This window comes from Pinus tabuliformis, chromosome X (genome assembly GCF_031772625.1).
Source record: "Pinus tabuliformis cultivar Carrire ecotype Pingquan chromosome X, CPIR1, whole genome shotgun sequence".
NCBI lineage: Eukaryota > Viridiplantae > Streptophyta > Pinopsida > Pinales > Pinaceae > Pinus > Pinus tabuliformis.
Genome location: NC_142308.1, coordinates 1151595321 through 1151616220, shown reverse-complemented (window position 1 = coordinate 1151616220; position 20900 = coordinate 1151595321). Strand labels below are relative to the sequence as shown.

The 20900-nt window shown below is 38.1% G+C and overlaps 1 protein-coding gene across 1 annotated transcript; it reads right to left on the bottom strand.

The window, feature by feature from the left end:
• Positions 1-13171: 13171 nt before the first annotated feature.
• LOC149143974 (uncharacterized) lies at positions 13172-14305 on the bottom strand. The gene has a single exon (XM_089452004.1). It carries the CDS (start codon positions 14303-14305, stop codon positions 13172-13174), a length of 1134 nt encoding a protein of 377 aa, XP_089308130.1.
• Positions 14306-20900: the final 6595 nt, after the last annotated feature.

The window sequence follows — 20900 nt, the reverse complement described above, 5'->3', positions numbered from 1 at the left end:
TCTTCCTTTGGTTCTTCTACTAATGGTACCTCAGAAAAATTTTATTCCTCTTCCTCACTAGGAACTTCTAACTCTTGTCCTAAGAGTTGTTTTGTTGTTGAAGGGTGAAATATAACTCCTTCAATAGGGGATGTCGGTTCTTGAACTACAGCTTCCATGGAAGAAGTTGGTGAGTCCCTAGATTGAATTTCATATATGTGTACCTCAGGAAGTCTATATCTACTTGCTATGGATGGAATGCGAGTATCAATGGATGGTGTGGCACTATCTGGTATAGTGGAGGTGGTTGGTGATGAAAATATTGAACTTCATCCTCTACCTTTATTTATAAATATACCCCTAGAATCTTGTTCTTTATACATGCATCCTAAATTATTTTAATATGATTTAACTATGCATCTAAAGGGTGAATGCATCTAAGATGATATGCAAACCAAAAATAAAGTCATGTATAAACTTCCTCGACAACGGTGCAAAAATGTTGGGTAATTTAATTAGTGGTTAAATTACTTCATTAATTGTCAACCAAGGTTCATGTACTTGTGAAGTGCATGTGCACAATATATGCTAGGAGTTCTATTTTTTAATTAAAATATGAAATTAATTTGTAATTTCTATTGAAGCAAAGTGTAACTAGATTAACTCATATCATTCCTACACACATGTTATTTCCCTTAAAATTGTTCTCTTGAAAGCAAATTAGTCTTAAAAGCGAAATCAATCGAAAGTTCTATGCTAATGAGCTAAATTGAAACTTATTCTACTTGACAAGAATTAAAATTTACTCTATTGAACTGAATTGAAAAGATTATTCTAATGAACATAATTGAAATATTATTCTACTTGCATCGAATTGAAATGATATTCTAAGTACTGGAAATTAAAGTCTCTACTCTATAGAAAGAAAATTTTGATCTAAGTGCTTCAGAAATACAACTTTGAGGAACTATTAGTGTGCGTAGTTGTGACTAGAATAAATATGGTCATTAACTCATAAATATAAAACAGAAAAAAAATGAAATAAGAAAATCAAGAAAAGAAATATTTTTTATCTTTTATCATATGTGAGCTCTTGACCTATGCAAACCAATCAATTTCAAAGCATGAAAAACAGAATACTAATAGAGATCATCTAACTATTTGTAATGGAAAAGAGACTACTCATGAAATGAATCAACAACTAAACTAACCAGCAATTAAACTAACTTACAACTATTCAGGGGGCTCCCCTGTTGAGTGTAAGCATGAAAGGACTTCAATTAACAAGTTATTCACCCATGCATTTAATCACCAAAGGAACAAATTAATTGTATTAAAAGCATAAGTCTTCAATATAAAATAATTACAGAACGTAAATATGTCCATTTCCTCACTCTAAGGCTATTTATAATCCTCTTTTGAATAATAGTTTGAATATTTATAGTCAAGAAACTAGTTTATATTTGACAACTAAGTAATTAAATCAAATTGGAATCATGCTTATGATTTTCTACGAGAAGAGAAAATCATGAGAAGATTTCGATTTGACATATCGTAATCTTGGATTCCAAACTTTTCTCATTCAATCCCATGCTCGCTCATTTGATGATCCCATGATCTTCCTTCAAATTTCATGCAAGGTTGAAGTATTATAACCAGAGTTGACTTATGGTTTGACTATAAGAATTCTTGAACCCTATGAGTTTCCAAATTAGGGTAATAGGTGGATGTCCATATGTCAAACATTTTCCATCTACCTATATCCTTTATTCCTCCTCAAACACGTTGGAACCTAATTAACCATGGATTTAGCTGCATAATCTTTGGTTAGATGCAGAATGAATGTATTTAAGCACCTATAGAAATGTTTTGATTAAATTTCATAAACAAACAATAGACTATAAACTATGAATCAATGATGCCTTTTATTATGTCTGAGCATATCTTAAGTGACCTTTCGACTTGAAAATGTAGCGAAATTATCGTGAAAAGGATGGAAATGAAGGTAAGAGGATATCAAAAAGAAGACAATTCAGGACTTCAACACACCTTTCTGGGATGATGGGGAGGATAGTGATGAGGAAGAGGTAACTCATCAAGTCCTCATTATTAACCAATATCTCACCATTAGGGATAAAATTAAGGATGATTAAATCAACAATTACATTACCTCCTCCTCATCCTCTAACACACTTGCTCTTGACCACATAATGTAACCTGATGTTCAGGCCTCTCTAGCCTCGAAAAGTGCTTCACCTCTCGAACATTAGTCCGCAGCTAAATAAGACCAAGGGTCAACTTAAGGGACAATTGGAATCAGCCATGGTAAAACTTTGAATATTAATTGAGGATTGATAAAAGAGAAAAAAGAATGATTGGTTAAATTGTTACAAAATCATGGTGATGTTTGTGCTTGGACCTATTCATACATGAAGGGGATCCATCCCAACTTGTGTACACATCACATTTAAACTAAGGAAGGATCTTGACCCATTCAATAGCCTTAGCACAGGATGAACCCCACATTGAAATAAATAGTAAAACAAGAGTTGCAAAAGTTTCTCATGGTTGGATTTATCTACTCGACTTTTGACATCCAATGGGTCCCTCCTCTTGTCATAGTACCGAAAAAATGGTAAGTGGAGGATATGTGTTAAATATATATAAATAAATAAATAAACACACAAGGATCATTTCCATCGCCCATTCATCGACCAAGTACTGGATACACTTCCAGGAAAGAAGTACTATTCTTTCTTAGATGGATTCATTAGTTATAATCAAATCCAAGTTGCTCCTGGGGTCTAGGAGAAAACAACATTCTCCTAATTATGTGGAAATATACATCGATTATTTTATGACTTATGGAAATTATTTGATTAAGTCCTTGATAATTTAGAAAAAAAGGTAATAAGGTGTAACAAAATTATTGTTGTCCTTAGTAGCGAGAAGTGAGAGACGATGTTGATTGAAGGCATCCAAGTGGATCCAGCAAGGATTATAGTAATACTCAACCTGCCCATTCAACAATCACAAAGAGAAGTACAAAGTTTCTTAGGTCGTTATGGTTATCATTGTCACTCTATTGAAGATTTTTCACAAATAGGTTGTGCATTATTTGCTTCACTTAACAAAAATGTTGAGTTTTTTGTGGACAAGGCATTATTAGCGTGTCTTTGAGCAACCAAAGTCTAAGTGTCACAAGATTTTATTCTAAGAGGGCCTAATTGGTCCCTCCCTTTTCACATCTCTATAAACACATCAGATACTTTCGAAGAGAACAATCTGTATGCAATATACTTCATCAACAAAAACCTCTCATGAGAAAAAATGAACTACTTAGTGGCTTAAAAATAATTTATTGTCGTTATTCATGCAATAAATAAATCCAGAAATTACATTACAGGATCTAATAATATTATATATTAATCATGTTGTTATTAAATACAAAATCAACAAACCAATCACTAATGGTAGAGTTACTAGATGGTTTCTTTTATTGCATCAGTTCGATATTACCATCTTAAATAAACTTGGAAAGGATAATGTAGTCATTGATTTTCTTTCCAGGTTAACATCTAACAAACATGAGACCCTAGTACAAGATTCCTTTCTTAACGAACATCACTTCGCAATATCTACTAACTCTGTATGGATCATTGATATTGCTAACCACTTGGTTATAGGCAACCTTTTGCATCACCTTACTCTAAAAGAGTACCAAAGGATTATGAGACAAAGTGGAAGATTCTAATGGATCTATGGTTGTATTTTCTGTACTAGATTTAACCTGATTATCATAAGATGTACATGAAGATGAGGTCTATGCAATATTAAAAACTTTCCATGATGACCCATGTGGGGGGCACTTTTCCTATAAAAGAAATAGGTACAAGGTACTCCATCAAGTATTAGCCCTCTATATTCAAAGATGCTAAGGAATATGTGAAGAGATGTGACAGTTGTCAATGCATGGGTAGACTAATATAGACAAATGAGATGTCGCTACATCATTGGCTAGTGTTGGAACCCTCTAATACGAACATTGATTTTGTGGGAACAATAAATCCCCTTTCTGTTTGGAACTCCTATATCGTAGTTTACACATATTATGTTACAAAATGGATGGAAGCTAAAGCACTCATGGAAGCAACCAAATAGGCGTGGTGGAATTTCTCCATGAAAATATTTTCACAAGGATCGAGATAACTTGAGAGATAGTGACTAATGGAGGAACTCAATTTACTTCAAGGCACGTTGAAAAATTAATGGACACTTACAAGATCAAACATGGGGTAGCAACATTGTATTATCCACTGGTCAATGGACAAGTAGAGGGGACTAACAAGATCCTTGAGGCCATCATCACCAATATTTTTAGGCTACACCTCAAGGACTAGGTTGATCAACTACCTAAAAGCATTATGTGCCTATATAAAAAATTGGATAACTACTATCAGATGTACTTGATATGAACTAATGTATAGAAGGAGAGTTATTTTTCTTATTGAAACAAAGATCCAAACATTAAGGACATCGATACAACTTGGACTGGAATTATCAGAATCTTAGAAGCAAGGGATCCTCAAAATCAAAGAGTTAGATGAACTATGTTAGGCCACCCTACATCATATCACAATGATACAACATTAGAGGGTCAAGTGGCATGATAAGTTAATTAAAAAAAAGATATTTAGGGCCAAAGACTAAGCACTACTATTTTGACTCCAAGTTCAAAAACATTAGAGCGAAATTCTACACTAAATGGCTTTGATCGAATGAGATTGATACAATATATACTAACAAAGCCATAAAGCTTCATACTATTGATGAGGAAAGAAATCCTTTGACTAGAAAATGGATAGAGGATTCACATGTATCACAAACCCTTATCAAAAGAGGCCTTTTTCAGGAAAATTCCTAATGGATGGCTTGATAGTGATATGAAAATTGACAATAAAGGAGAAAACCCTGCAAAATGACTCTTCTTACACCTCTAAATACAAGAGAAAGAAAAAAGGCTTGTATAAAAACCCTTAGGGGTATACCTAAGTGCATTTCATGCGAAAACTAGTCTACGTAGGTGCATGACATTTAAAAGAAGTAAATGGAAGAGAAAAAATAAAAAAGAATAAAAATTAGAAGGGCACTTCATAGTCTCATGATGGTTACATCAAGATCCCTTTGCTTACACACCTATGGTTTTCTTTTCTTTTTTGCTAATAAAGTGACTTCTAGGATATTTAGAAGAGGGAATTATTGAATTCCTTTGTTGCAACTTTATCACTAAACCTTGCTACCCATTCTTACCACCATTGCTACAACTCAATGAAACGAAACCATTGCTGCAAATTCAAAACTCCATTGTTGTAACTACAAAATCACAAATCCTCTAGAGATTCCAATGGTTAGAATGGGTAGCAATGTTTCTTGCCATAACACCATGGTTAACTAATGTAAATGTTGCAATTCCAATTGAAGACCTTTGCTGCAACTCTTTGCAGTGTAGTTGTTGCAACTTCGACACATTGTTGCAATTCTTGCATGTTGCTACAACTCAAACAAGAAAGTGAATTCAAGCTATTTTGGGGGCCATGGTGCCAACGCAACAAAGGTATAAGGCAAAGCTACTTAGGTAAGTTCAGACAAGTACATTTCCCCAACAATTTGATAATAGATAACATTGATTGGCATAATCGACTTGACCACTTGATTTAAATCACCTTCATCATTACCACTTCCACCACTAATGACATAATCCTTCATTATGAAATTCCTCCTTCCATAATTGGAAATTCCCATTGTAGAATTGTTTATTTTGTTTAAAACAATAGTAGTTTGAATTTTGAGAAGAAAGGAAACCATGGGACACTCTATGTTATGTAGAGAACCTACATAAGCCCTATTGTTATAGGCTTATGACCACATATGGGAAATATTTCCAAAAGGGGGATGGATTGAAAGAGTGGCCCTAGCTAAATTTCTTAGAATATAGGTAACTCGTAGTAGGCACAATTGTATTATTAGGTCACAAAAGAAATTTTGGCTAAGGAAATAGGGCTACCATAGATAACAAAAAGATGGTATTGCAAGAGAAGTTTAAAATCATAACCAAAGGAATAGTTCTTGGAGCCCAAGGAAGCCCTAGTCAAGAAGGAATAAGGTTTGATAGGAGGCCACTTCCATACCCATGGGGGGATGTATCCTTTGTCGTACAAAGGTATATTACCTACGGGGGCCTCCACAGGGTTGTGTACCTACAACATCTTTAACTGATGGAGCATAAGAGGGATGGAAGGCTTATCAACAAGCCATACTTTCTCCTTGCAAGTACAGAAATCAAGACAGAATAGGGGCGCTCTTTCCAACCATGACCTTATAAAATTATTGGTGGAATGAGCCATGAACCAAGAAGAAATAACATGGGAAGAGATTATCGGAGCGACTATTGAAATTGTAGAAGTTGTAATTGCACTAGTAGGAGAAGCAAAGGTTGCAAATCCACTATAGGATGATAGTTTTGAAACTATATAAGTTTCAAATACTTCTAGTCTCAAAACTATAGTTGGGGGGTACAATGTTGTAACTCCCTTGGCCATTGAATACTCGCCTATGCATATCGAATAAGAAACCCAATAGGGAAGCACTGTGATTCCACCAAAGGATGAGGAAAATGATATGGAGATTATAGGTAGAAAAACCATTACCAAGCAACTAAGGAGAATGAAAAAAAGGTCAACCTATGTACCAATCCCTAAGAAAAAGATAACCATGTACACCCCTATGGTTGCAAATTATAAATTTCAACAAGAAACCCCCTATTGCAACACAAGAACCATTAGGGGTGGAAGATGAAGGAATTGCGACCTCTTTTACTTCACAAGAACCAACAAATATTTTGAAGAAAAACCCCATGTTGGCACATAAGAACCAATAGGTGATATTGGGGATCACAAAAATGTTGTTGACCCTATAGCAAATGAGGAGCTAAGAATAGAAAATCTTGTTGCAACCCCAAAACTAGCAAGCAAAGATTTTGGAGGAAGGCCTCACTGCTATCTTCGAATTTTATTCGAAGGAGGAAGAGAATAAGTTATTCTTCCTAGAGAAATTATTGTTGCAACACCCAAACTCAGGAATCCTAAGAAAGTAAGTACCTTCTATTCCTTGCCACGGGATGCATCTCTTTTAAGAAGGAGTAAGATAGTAAAGATGGAAAATAAAAAGTTCCAGGTTATTATTAAAACATTAAAGGATGATCCTAAGGAGGTGATATCCTTCGAGAATATTGATTGCCTTGCGTAGGAAACCAGCTCCATAATTGAAAAGGAACCTCACATTTGAACCCAAGGGACAACTCAAACCCCGAAGAAAGAAACACATGAGGTAGTTGTCCAAACAATAAACCTCATACATGCTTTGATTGATGTAACCATTCAAACTGAGTAGAAAAAAAATGGAGGATAAGGACATACAAGCGGATACCCCAGATGAGTGGGTGAACACAAAAAAGATAGATGGGACCAATTATTTTCCTCTATGAGGAAGGAGTGATGCACATTAGCAAGCATCACTAATTTGTCAAAGGAATGAGAGAAAGTTGGGTTGAATTATCTAAAACTCACACGAGTATATGGGAGGAAGAAAAAGAAAAGAAGAATTGTTTCTAGTTGGAGAGACAAGTCAACATTTTGGAAATAGAGAAAATACAACTTGTCTTATTGGTAAAATCAACTATTAGTTTCAGAGCCCCTTCTCCATGTTACAAAATGTTTTTACAAGAGAAATTCATAATGTTCCAAAGGAAATCGATAATGACTAATAAACCATTTGAAATCACAATCCCAACCACATTTTTGGAGGCTTACTATGCTTGTACCACTAAGTATAAGAACCTCCTCTATGATCTTTATCAACATAATTACATGTTATTTCATGACCCCATTTGCAATCCTAATCATTTTGTGGGTTACGTATAGTTGAGAGTGTTTGTGTCCTCCCTCAGTAAGCATGTTGACTGGGCATCAATCCATAAGATTGTACAACATAATTTTGCCAGTAATTTTTGTGTTAGGGGAGAGTACCACATGCCCTTACAGGTCCTTAACATTCATAAGTAGTGGACTTGTTTGTCAAATGTGCAACATCTATAGCTAAGAACAGACAGGTAGCCATCATAGATTGTCAGGCACATATTAATATAATAGAGAAACCAACCATGGAAAGATGTGTTGGAAGGTTGAAGAAAGCTACACAAGACACCTAATGAAAAGACCCCTTCAATCCTAGCAATTTGAATATAGCATTGGAAAGAGTGCACAAGTACATTAAATGCATGGAGAGTTGTGGAAACAATTGGATTGAGTTTAAATTTCATTGTCTGATGATCTAGATTCTAACAAGAGAGTACATGAAGGATTATAAGATGACCAAGAAGGAATAATTGGCTTGTTGGAGGGTAATCTATGCAAGAGAGGGGTATTTTCACACAATTGAGGCAAGACAAACTGATTACAGCCTCAATAACCTCCATGGGACCCTTACCTTCTCATATTTGGATTGAATGTTGGTTACATGAGGACATGTAATTGGTTCAGATGGGTGGAGATGATAGTTCCCTAAATTGGCATATTAACACCCATATAATACCTTCTTGTCCATAATTCTCCCACTTTCCATCAATTCTTATTATATTTTCCATCAATATTGATACATTTTTGGTCAAGGTATTAATATCCTTATATGTGCCATTTTAATGCTTATTTCTATGCATTTTCCAGGAAATTTTGCCTTTATATAGTAACAGTTGCATACAAAATACAAAGATTGCACAAGTACTACTTAGAGTAGGTGTCTCAATAGTGGTTGAAACTACCTGTAGGTTTTGCAACTCCCTTTGCTTGAGAAAAGTTTAGTACTCAAATATGTGACCATGGTTGATGCAACTCTTCATTATTCTTGCAACTCTAGGATGCGATTATAAAGAGCTACAACATTGACATTGTCATTGCTGCTATGAATCCAATGTTGTGATTCATGTTTCTATGACTCGTGTTTCTCCTGGCATTATTGTTGCAACTTGTGCTACCCCTGCTAGTATCACATTCTTGAAACTACTTATTTTTCCCATTGTTGTAACTCTGGTGAAAATGTTGCAAATCTGTACTTTTTGTGCCAACGCAACATTCAAACATCCAATTGTCAGTTTTTGGACTGGTTAGGTAGTTAATTAATGGTTTCTCATGCAGCAAAACAATAGGACCAAGTGGATGACCAAGAAAAGAGGATGGCTTAGCCACCACCTGTTACACAGAGGAAATGAGTCAATTTATGCTTGTTTCTTGCCATTTTATGAAGAAATTGATGTAACAAGATGAACAACTCGATTCTCATGGTTGTACATCTATCTATTTGATTCATTTAGATAGAAAACACTCTATATAAAAGCCATTTTCTCTCCTTGAGTTGGGTAACCAGTAATAATACTAACAGAGGAGGAAAGAATAAGTTATTGCACTTTCATATTTCTATAATTTAATTTCCTTTCCACTCTAGTTCGAGTAATGTTGTGTTGAGAATTCACATTCTATTTCTATTCTAACCAATGCCATGTATAAGGAGGTAGGGCCCTCATTATTAGTCAGGTACTATCTATATCCATAATGTAGATGCAGTTGTAATCTTTGTTTCTATCTATTTCTACATTTAATTTGTTTTTCATATTGCTACAACTCCACATTACTAATTGCTGCAACTCTGAACGATATGTTTATTCTTGCATCTCAGGTGTTAAAGTTTTTTTCCACAGAAAAAAGACCAACCTCTTATTAAAAAAATAAAAGGGTTACATATAAAATGCAAGCAAAACGTAGAGACAAAAATCCACCTGCCAACGGGGAAAGTCTCAGCCGACTGCCAAACTAGCTCACTGAGAAAAATCTAAGCAAGCCACTGCAAGAAGGACTACTCCTCCAAATACACACGCTTCCCGGGAAAATATTCACGCAGGAAACATCCGCACAGAGATCAGAATAAAGACAATGACCTCGGGAATCCACAGTTGACACTTGAAGGATTCGTGCACTGAAGAGAAGAAAAGAAAAAAGAACAGCTTCCCGGCCTCCACGAAACAGCCCAAGAAACCGTAATGAAAAATACATAAGGAAAAACAAGGAACAAAAATGATCCAGACAAATTATTTACAAGGACCGAAGAGCTGAGAAGTAAAAACTAAACAAAGATGCGTTGTTCGATGAATCGAACCACCCCATTTTCAACCTCTGAGACAGACCATGACCCCATCTCAAGCTCAACACCTGCTTTGGAGAAACGGTCCACGTCGAAGTTCCTTTCCCGAAAGATGTGACTAAGGGAAATCTCCATGAAACGACTCCTGAGGCGAGAAACTTCTTTAAACAGGGTAATAAGAGTAAGATTGCTGCAGCGCTGAGCCCCATTAAACCACTTCACAACATTCATGGAGTCCCCGAAGATCTGAGCTTCTCTCACATTTCTAAGAATAAGCCAGCTGAGAAGGAGATGTAAGGCTTTCAATTCTGCAAAATTATTAGAACCCTGTCCCAGACCTATTGAAGCTTTAACAACCTTCTCCTTTGAAAAGTGGATGATCAAGCCTGCCCCGCAACGGCCATTAATATCTGATGCCCCATCAAAGTAAGCCCATGGCATAGAGTATCTGATGAGTTCTTGGCAAACAGCTCTGGAAGAAGAAAGAGCTTGAGGAACAGGAATACTTTCATAAATGGCAGCTCCCTCTGCGGCGAGTCTTCCAATAGGGAAGACAGAATCCTTGAAAATAACTTGATTTCTAGCAAGCCAAGTCCCCCAGGTGATGAGTAACGGAATGGTTCTTTCTCTTTCGTTTGAGGAATCGTTCCACCATCTCTGCCAAGCATCTAGGAGCCCCTGCCCTTCCCACCTATAAGGGACATTAATCAATCTTAACATTTCGGCCCATAGGCTGGAATTAAATGGGCAAAAGAGAAACAGATGCTGAACAGATTCGGCGCTGTCTTTACACAGGGGACACCTGCCAGGACCAATCCTACCTCTTCTTTGAAGGAAATCCCATGTAGGAACTTTCTGGAGAAGGACACACCAGAAGAACAATTTTGATTTAGCTGGCCCTTTTAACTTCCATAACGATTTAGCCCACCAGTCCGGATTCTCCCAACCTTTTTGAGACATCATCCATTTGTATCCCTCCTTTGGAGAATAACAACCATTCTGAGCAAAGACCCATTTTAGCTCATCCGGGAGTCAGAAAGCCTGACTGAGGAGTTGAGGAGGTCCCTTGTATACCTGTCCCATTCCTCCAACCTATCATCGATCAAATTTAAATCTCTTCCCTGAAACCACCCTTGACTCCAGATGGTAGAAGCCCGAGGATCAGCCACCTGATTTAAAGTGTATAGACCCCTATCTTTTAAAGCCGCAACCAATCCCAGAGATAGAGTGAATCCCTCTGAACAGCCTATCCAGGGATCTCGGCCCAAATGGATCTGGGTTCCATCTCCCACACTCCAGGCCAAACCCTTCTCTATGATGTTAACAGATGCAACCACTGCTTTCCAGACCACCGAGGAGTTTTTGGAGGACTTTTGTGGCAGTCTGATCCAATCTAGCGTTGTTAATGGATCAATGTATTTCCTTTTAGACACAGCAGTCCATAGATTTTCCGTAGTAATGAGCCTCCAAGCTAACTTTGCTGCAAGAGATTGGGAAAAACAAGCGAGGTTTTTTATACCCCATCCTCCCCACTCTTTAGGACGAGCTATTTTGTCCCACGCGATCCACGGGGTAACTCTCTCAGCCTTGGACCCCGCCCACAGAAATCTGCTGCATACTTTCTCAATTGAGTTTAAGATTCCTTTGGGAACCCATGTCAGGCTAGCCCAGTAGACTGGGATTGCCATCAGAACAGATTTAATTAAAACAAGCCTGCCAGCCCGAGACAGCCACTTGTAACTCCAATGTTTCAGTTTAGATTCCAGTTTTGCAAGGATCCAATGCCAATCTTTTATCCTGTAATTGTCGGGCTTTAGAAAGAACCCCAGATATTTGAAGGAATCCTCCAGCGATTTGACTTCAAAGTTCAGAACCAATTCCACTCTGCGCACCTGCTCTCTAGCCAGACCTGAGCAAGTAAGTGTAGATTTTCTCTCATTTATGCATAGGCCAGTAGACTTCAGAAAGAGGTCCAAGATCCTCTTGAGCGTCCTACAGTCTTCGAGGCTACCATTGCTGAAGAGGATTATATCATCCACGAAGAGGAGGTGAGTGACCCAGAAATTTTGAGCAACTTCGATTCCTTTGAGAGTTCCTAGTCTTTTTGCTTCATGGATCAAGCGACTGATGCCATCTGCTGCCAGCAAAAACAAGAGGGGAGAGAGTGGGCAGCCTTGGCGCAGGCCACGCTCAGGGCTAAAAAAACTAGAGGCTGCACCATTTATCAGGACAACTATGGACGAAGACGAAACACAGCTCATAATCCATCTTACAAATTCGTATCTGAACCCCAGATGAGTTAACAAAAGTCTAAGATACAGCCAGCTAATTCTGTCATAAGCCTTCGATAAATCTATTTTCACAACGACTCCTTTTTTCTTCCCAGCTTTAAGACTGTGGAGCGTTTCTTGAGCAACTCCCACAACTTCATGTATTTGCCTGCCATCTAAAAAGCCAAACTGCTCCGGAGAAACGTTTTTAGAAAGGAAAGGTTTTAGCCTGACAGCAATGATTTTAGCAATAATTTTGTAAACACAGGTACACAAAGAAATAGGCCTGAAATCGCCAAAAGAGACTGGAAGATCAGATTTGGGAATGAGTGCAAGAAATGTGGCATTAAATGGTTGATAGATAGAACCTGAATGCCTGGAATCTTCCACGACAGCCACTAACTCATCTCCAATGAATTCAAAGAAATGCTGAAAGAATTCGACCGTCCAGCCATCCGGACCGGGGCTTTTGTCCCTTTGCATCGATTTAAGGACGCTTTCAACCTCCTCTTTAGAAATAGGTGCCATGAGGGATTCATTATCTTCCTCCTCTATGAATCTTGGGAAAATCTGGGCAACCCTAATAACTTCTGCAATAGAAGCTTCATCTGGAGCTTTAAAAAGATTCTTGAAATAATTGACCCCCTCAGAGGCCAACTCTTCGAAAGAAAGTGCTAATTCACCGTGGCTTTCTTCATTTCCCATATTGTATTTGAGTTTTTTCTCCCTTTGGCATAATTCTGAAAAAACTTGGAATTTTCATCCCCTGCCTGCAACCAGATCGCTCTGCTTTTTAAACGCCAGCTTTGCTCCCTGATCTGAAGAATTCTCCTTCTTTCCATCTCCAACTCATGAATTCTCTTCCGAGACTCCCCTGTACCATAACCATTTCTATCTGGATCTTCAAGGAGGGCGAGTTCTGAGTTAACAAAATGCATAGATTCTTCGTCCTTCATTTTCTTTTGGAGAGCCCAAAGTTTGGAGGTGGCCTTCATCCTTACTAAATTGTCCATAAAAAGCTGACTTCGATTCTCATTTTCATTGAAAACATCTTTCCTCCAAGTGTTATGGAAGAGACTAGTGTATGATGCATCCATAAGCCAAGAAGAATTAAATTTAAAAGGAATACCTGGTTTGGTAAGATCTCCCTTCACTTCTAGGAAAACAGGTAAGTGATCTGAAAGACCACCATCCCCAACCCAATGCCTGAACACCTGTAATTTCTCAGCCAACGAATCACTTATCAAGAATCGGTCTAGTTTCTTCCTGATCCAGTCATCTCCTATTCTGCAGTTCCTCCAAGTGGGTCGCAGCTTTGAAGGGGAAACATCCACAAGGGGCGATAAGGCCAATTTCTGTTGGAAGAACTCAGAAAGGGGATCTGCTCTGGCATTGACCCCCCAAGATTCAGTCAGTCCCAGAGAAAAATTGAAGTCTCCTCCAATAATAAGATTTGGATGCGCCAAGAAAGACTTAGCGAAGAAAGAGTTCCAGAACTTCTCTCGCTCCGAGATAGGACCATAGATATTGAGGAAAAGAAAAGGAATGCAAAGTTCGTTGGAGAAAAGTTCCACAGCCAGAACATTTTCTGATCCCCAGGAGGAGATCTCACGCATCACCTTCACATTAAAACCCAGAACCACACCTCCTGAGTGTCCATTCGCATCAATTGCATGAAAACTCCAACCAGGCATAAGCTTATAAAGACAGCCTGTAATTTCTTCCCCTTTCCCAAGAGTTTCTTGAAGAAGAAGAATATCAGGTTTATTGGACCTGACCAGATCCTTCAGAGCTAGTTTTTTGGGCATACTAGCTAGACCCCTGCAGTTGTAGGATAAAATGATCATCTAGAACTCTCAGGGGGTGACTGCTTTGCTCTAAGCACCCCTGGCAGAGACATCTGTTTCCCTCCAGCAATATCAATGATAGCCTTCAACTTTGCCTTCGACAAATTTGATTTCCTCCCTCTTAGCTTTCTCGTACCTATTGACCCCTCATCCATCTCCAATCCGCCTACAACCAGGCCTTTCCCTTTCCTGATGGCTAAAGGTCTTAGGTTGTAGTGAGGTTCAAGGCCTCCAACTCCAGAAGGATGAGTAGAAACGAGAGGGGGAGAAGATGGGATTGTCGTTATAACACTATCTGATGGGGCTAGTCCCATCTTCAGATCTGGCATTTCGTTTGATAGTTGGCTGACCAGACCCACCCCATCACAACAAGAAACATGCAGAGCATTTGAAGAGCGAAGGGGAGAGGATTGTGGAAGGAGGGAACAAGCCTGAATCGATCCATCAATTACGGGGACTGCTGATATACCGGCAAAAGAGAGCGGAAATGATACAGAAACACTAGCTGTCACCTCAGGCTGATCATTTCCAATTTCCCCCACATGCTCCAGATCCAACTCCTGAACACTAGCCGGAGCTTCGGCCTCCTTGAACTGATCCTCTTCCTTCTGAGAGATTACCTTCTTTTTTCCCTTTTCCTCTAGATTCTTCCCATTTTTTCTCTGCCTTCGACGACGACGATGACCAAGAGGGCATTCCCGGGCCAGATGTCCATAAACATGACATCGATGACATCTAAAAGGGAGGTTTTCGTAGTCCAGGGTCTGGATAAACTCTAGACCACGATACTTCAGGAGCATAGCATCCGCCAAACCTTCTTTGGGATTTAAACTTACCATAAGGCGGGCAACGCTCCAGTCATGAGTGTGTAAATAAGTTTTGTCTGAATCGAGAAACTTACCCAGAGTATTTCCGATTGAAGAGAAAGCCGAGTCAGTCCAGAAATGAATAGGAAGACCTGTTAATCTGACCCAGACTGGAAACTCCTCTGTTTTTTCTTTCTGGGCATCGAAAAGAGGTGACCATTTCCTGAATAAGATAGGCCTCTTCCCTAGGCTCCAGTGCTTTTGCAACACCCACTCGACATGCTCCTTTTGACCAAACCGAATACAGAACCAGCCTCTGTCAAGCATCTTGATCTCTTCTAGCTGACCCAGAGCTTCTTTCCATTCAGCCTGAGCCCATTCCTTGATGAAGGCCACCGAGAACTTCCTTCCACGGACTCTGCCAACTAAAAAGGTTTCTGAGGCTTCCAGCGCCCGGTCTATATGGATATCCACTCCAAAAACACAGCTAGGTCTCTCCTCCTTTTTCCTGAAGATTTTGAACTTCTTCCTCTTTCCACCCACTACCTCCGTCTTGGCTTCTCCCTCTGCTGCCTCAAACAACTCAGAACTCCTTTCAGATGGAAGAATGTTACCTTCATTTCACTCCACGACCATCCTAGAAACCCCACCAGCCGATACTGAGACCTGGCTTTGTTTTTGTCCCTCTTCTCCGAATCCATTCAACTCCCCTCCAGCCTCTTCTATGGACATGGGCCTTGCTAAACTGGGAAACATTCCTTTCAGCATCAGATTTTTCCCAGATATCCGTTCAAGGGCGTCTTTTTTCCTTACTCGGCTCCCACTACCTTTTCCAAGCTACCTGACTTTCCTGCCTGCTTCGGAAAATAATATTGCAGGTTCTCCTCGGACTCATCGTGTCCCCAACAGGCAAGGAGATCTTCAGGCGTCGGTTCTATATCCAACGACTCCCTTCCTTGATGCCACTCCTGCTCTTCACAAAGACCGGACTCCATTCACACCTAAATGATAACAAACATCTAAAGACTCCAGCGGCTTCGGACCCACAACAACCAGCTCCCAAAACTCAGCCATGGCCGCCAAGGAAAACCGCGCGGGAAACCAGTTCAAAAAACCCCAGTTCATCCATGGGCGCTCGGTCTTTCCAGAGGAGGATAAGTTCACTTCAAACTTCAGACCTGTCTTCCTTCTTGCATTAAAACAACACCAATTCCATTTCCTGAGACATCACATTTCACGATAAAGGTTTTTGTGAAGTTTGGCGTATCTAAGACCGATGTTTGGCACATTGCCTCTTTAAGATGTTCAAATGCCTTATTTTCTTCTAAAGTCCAAGAAAATGCATCTTTCTTCAGTAATGTCATTAGAGGTGCTGCTATTCTCCCATAATTTTTATCAAAATTGCAATAATATCCTGTCAACCCGATAAATCCTCGAAGATGCTTTATGGTTGTGGGGATTTTCCATTCCTTAATGGACTTAATTTTCTTAGTTTCTACCTTAACACCCTCATGAGATACAATATATCTCAGGTGTTAATGTTATCTTCACTTACTTGCCAATTGATTTCGATAAGAATTTACAACATTTCTCGAGCTATGGTTATTTTTGCAACTCTATTGTAACATTAAATTATGTTGTTTCCATAATTATAATAGCTCTATTTTTCTAAATAGTTTTGATTAGTTATTTTATCAAAAAATTGTTCTGTGGTTACATTTTCTTTATAAGCAAGTGTGAATTAATAGTTTGTGATTGAATGCATTTCATTTCATGTGGGTACATATTAAGTTACAACCACCATAATAATTTTAATACTTTTGAAAATCACCTTTTGATGTTGGTGTGATTTACTTTCCTACAACATAGATTAGACAATGCGCCTTTACACTCTTGTAAGAGTGATTTACTTTCTTGCAACATAGATTAGACAGTGTGCCTTTAAATTCCTACAAGTATAGTGTGATTTAGATTACATGGTGACTTGTAAAAGCATGTTTATATCTTTAATTGTGGCAATCATTTAGTTACTACAACTTTAGACACCTATATGATTCTACTAGCACATATGGTGCACGACAATTCACAAGCTCCCATATGAACCCTAGGTTAACAATTAAATGAAAAATTGTTTGCTTGTATCTCTAAGAAATTAGAAAGGTAATTAAAAGGCCCATTATTTTCGGCACCATTAATATTTAATTGTCAATAGTACAATATTTTTTGTGTTGCTTGACTTCTTTAGTTATCTTGTGACTTTATTTGTTGTTATCTAGTTGATTTACATATTTCTTTCTTTCAAGATAGGTCTAATTCATTGATTTTCTAATTTTTCTTTTTTTAGTAGTTTGTTTTTAATAAAATGACTTGTTAGATGTATAGGAGTAGAGATCAACTTGGTAGATTTTTCAAAACTCTCCCTCAAACTAACAGTGAAAGTCATAACAAAAAAGGGCACAATCAACCACATTATTTGACTCCTACAACAAGTTCACTCGCCAAATAGATATTTGAATTCTTTGAAGTAGAATTCAAATTCGTGCAATATTCATATTCTACCCCTACAGAATCTTTATTCCCAGAAGATTTTCCCGACAAAAAAGTCCACACAAAGTTATTTTTTCTTGAATCTCCCAAGGCATGCTTGGAAGAAGAGGACAACTCTTCAGAAGAAATGGCCCATGAAGTCAAGGAGGAGCAATCCTCTTCCTTTGGATTCCCCATTAGAGAATCAAAGGAGAAAACCAAGATTAAGAACATACCATATTCAACCTTACCAAATTTTCATGGTCTTTCAAAAGAAGACTACAAAACATTTATCTTCGAGTTTGACATGCCTTGTAGAAGCTGAAATTATGTATATGACACGTAGAAATTGAAACTCTTGCTTGCTACCCTTAAATGCATCACACTATGTTGGTTCATGGGATTAGAGTAAGATAACATCAAGGCATGGGAACAAATGAAAAATAAGTTCTTGGAAAAGTATCAAGATTATTGCAAGGACAAGGAGCGAAGAGATGAAGTCTTTTAAATGATCTAACACAAAGATGAAAGTCTTGTAGAGTGTGTTGATAGATTCTACTACAATTTTCAAATAGAAAGGCAAGGAGACTTGGCTCTAGAGACACTTTGTGTCTTATTATTACGAGGGATTTGAGATGTTTGTATAGAACTCCTCAACCTTATGAGTGGAGAAGATATATCATAGAAAAATTATGATGACATTCTGGAACTTTGATGGTGATATTCATGAGGAACTTATAAGATTGGTAGAGGACCCCAAGGTATGTTGGATAGGATTGACAGGACTACTGGTGGAGGAGTCACTAGATCATAAATTGGAAACATGCTAGATAAATTCAAAACTAATATATTAAGCACACTAAGCTCCTTACTAGATACCTTGTAGGCAAAGAAGAAGACGTAGAAGGTAGAACTAGATTTAACAATCTTTTGCAAAAAATGTATAAGAAAACAACCATTGAAGGAATACCCATTGGATTAGATTAAAATTTGTTCCATATGTAGTGAAGATAATCCTATGAGTATCTTCCATTCTCTACCCAAACTGAAAGCTATCTATCAAGAAGTAGAAGAGCCGGAACAACTTTGTTTTGTTTCACAAAAACAACCATGGCCACAAAAGCCACAAGGTATGATCCAAGATCCATCTCAAAGTTTCAATTATTATTGGATTAACCTTTACATGCAGTATTCCACTTAGCACTTCTCATTCATGGCTGGCTTCTCCTCCCTGCCACCTTAGTAGTTTTGGTAACAAGGGTGGAGAAATCCTATGTGTGGAGGTCCTAAACAAGTCCCTATGCAACTTCTTCCATCCCCTCAAATGAAAACATCCACATCTACCCCTCCACGAGTGAAATTACCTACATAACCAATATCTAGCTTGAATAATGGTTTGTTGTCTCAACCAACACAAGCTGTTGGGATTACAACCCACCCAACTTACTCCATATCTTCCTTAGATTACCATGGAATCCACCTTAGATTTGGGAAGACACTGACTAAATAACATCCTCCTATGCATATTGAAGAACTCAATGGAGAGACTCAAAATGAAGAACTTGAGCAGGAGCCATCTTCTGAACCTTTAGGAATCAAGCACGTAAGCACTCAACTTCAAGAACCACCTTACCCTCAAAGACTAAATAGAGAAAATATTGTGACCTAACCCGAATTTCATTTCTTGGTTGAGCTCAAGAATGTGTGTGTCAAGATCCCACTTTTTCAAGCTATTAAGGGTGTCAATTTTCTTAAAAGTGGTGAAGGAAATTTGTTTTAGGAGGCCTAAATGAAGAAGGAAATGTAGCAAAATAGTCCATGTTATGTGAAAAATATCATATCTTGTGATGGGGGGACTCATGGAAAAATATTCCAATCCTCATGGCTTAGTTGTTAATGTGTAAATCAATAATAATGTTATTCCAAACATGTTAATTGACTTAAGTGTCACCATTAATATTATGATGCAAGAAACCATGGAGGCCTAAGGAATTTCTGGCATCAGTCAAACCCCCATTTAGCTTCAACTAGTTGATAGGTCAACAATTAAACCAAAAGCAAATGTGGAGGACGTAGTGATATCTATAAACTTGTAGGAATATCCCACCAAACTTATGTTTCTCTAACCTATATCCTTTTTTAGGGGATACCCTCTAATCCTCGAGCGGCCATGGCTAGCCACTACAGATGCATATATCAACTATAGATCTAGGAGTATGAAAATCTCCCATGACATCTCCACTAAACATCTGACCTTATATCCTCCCACGAAGCCTAGTGCAGATCTTGAATCACCTTTTTTTGTTGATGGGGAAGATAGTGATGATGAAGAGGTAACTCATCAAGCCATCAATATTGACCAATATCTTTTCATTAGGGAGAAAATTGATGATGATGAAATCAATTATTTTATTGCCTTCTCTTGCTCATCCTCCAACACATATGCTCTCAGCCACAGAGTGAAACTTGATCTTCAATCCTTTCTATCTTCAACAAGTGCTTCATCTCTTGAACACAAGTCCTCAACTTAAGAATACCAAGGGTCAACTTGAGAGATAATTGAAATCAACCCCGGTAAAACCCTAACAATTAATTGAGGGTTGATAAAAGAGAAAAAATGGCAATTATTTAAATTATTTCAAAAGCACATTGATGCTTTTACTTGGACTTATTCAGATATGAAGGTGATCCATCTAGACTTGTGTACGCATCACATTTAAATTAAGGAAGGATCTCAACCCATTCAACAACCTCATCACAATATGAACCCGACACTAAAATAAATAATAAAAGAGGAGTTGTAGGAATTGCTTGCAGGTAGCTTTATCTACTCGATTTTTGAAAGTCAATGGGTTTCTCCTCTTGTCACAGTGACAAAAAAGAATGATAAGTAAAGGATCTATGTGGACTACAGATAAGTCAATGAAGCAACACACAAGGATCATTTCCCTCCATTCACTAATTAAGTCCTCGATACGCTCACAAGAAAGAAGTACTTTTCTTTCATTGATGGATTAGCTTTATCTACTCGATTTTTGACAATCAATGGGTTCCCCTCTTGTCATAGTGACAAAAATGAATGGAAAGTGAAGGATATGTGTGGACTACAGATAAGTCAATAAAGTAACACACAAGGATCATTTCCCTCCATTCACTAATCAAGTCCTAGATATGCTCACAAGAAAGAAGTACTTTTCTTTCCTTGATGGATTAGCTTTATCTAC